The following is a 301-nucleotide window of genomic DNA, read 5'->3' on the forward strand; positions in this document are numbered from 1 at the left end:
CTCCTTCCAGCCCTTTGAGGTATGCTAGGTGTTTGGAGATGGGGTGCTGGAACAGGTGTGGAGAAAGGATGTTGGCTTAGTCTGACAGCGAGGACTTTGATGACACAGGCACTGTTTTTCACCTGCAGGATGGGGAGTGCTTGGAGGCACAGAGACGCCTGGTCGCCCTCCTCATGGCCTTTGTCTGCTCCTTGCCCCGCAATGTGAGTTGGTGTCGAGCAGGGTGGAGAGAGGCCCTGACCAAGCACCTTCCTGCCTGGGTCCACAGCCAGCTCCTTGGGCAGAAGGGAGCAGCTGCAGC

The 301-nt window shown here is 58.5% G+C and overlaps 1 protein-coding gene across 1 annotated transcript in view; it reads left to right on the forward strand.

Moving 5' to 3' along the window:
- Nucleotides 1–128: 128 nt before the first annotated feature.
- The window catches only part of LOC104496717 (MMS19 nucleotide excision repair protein homolog), a gene marked incomplete at its 5' end in the record, with an annotated part of 2,303 nt that continues 2,130 nt past the window's right edge, over nucleotides 129–301 (forward strand). The window contains 1 exon segment of the mRNA XM_010139876.1: nucleotides 129–209. Within this exon segment, the coding sequence (XP_010138178.1) occupies nucleotides 129–209 (81 nt within the window).

This window comes from Buceros rhinoceros, unplaced genomic scaffold (assembly GCF_000710305.1).
Source record: "Buceros rhinoceros silvestris isolate BGI_N320 unplaced genomic scaffold, ASM71030v1 scaffold26057, whole genome shotgun sequence".
In the NCBI taxonomy this organism is placed as follows: domain Eukaryota; kingdom Metazoa; phylum Chordata; class Aves; order Bucerotiformes; family Bucerotidae; genus Buceros; species Buceros rhinoceros.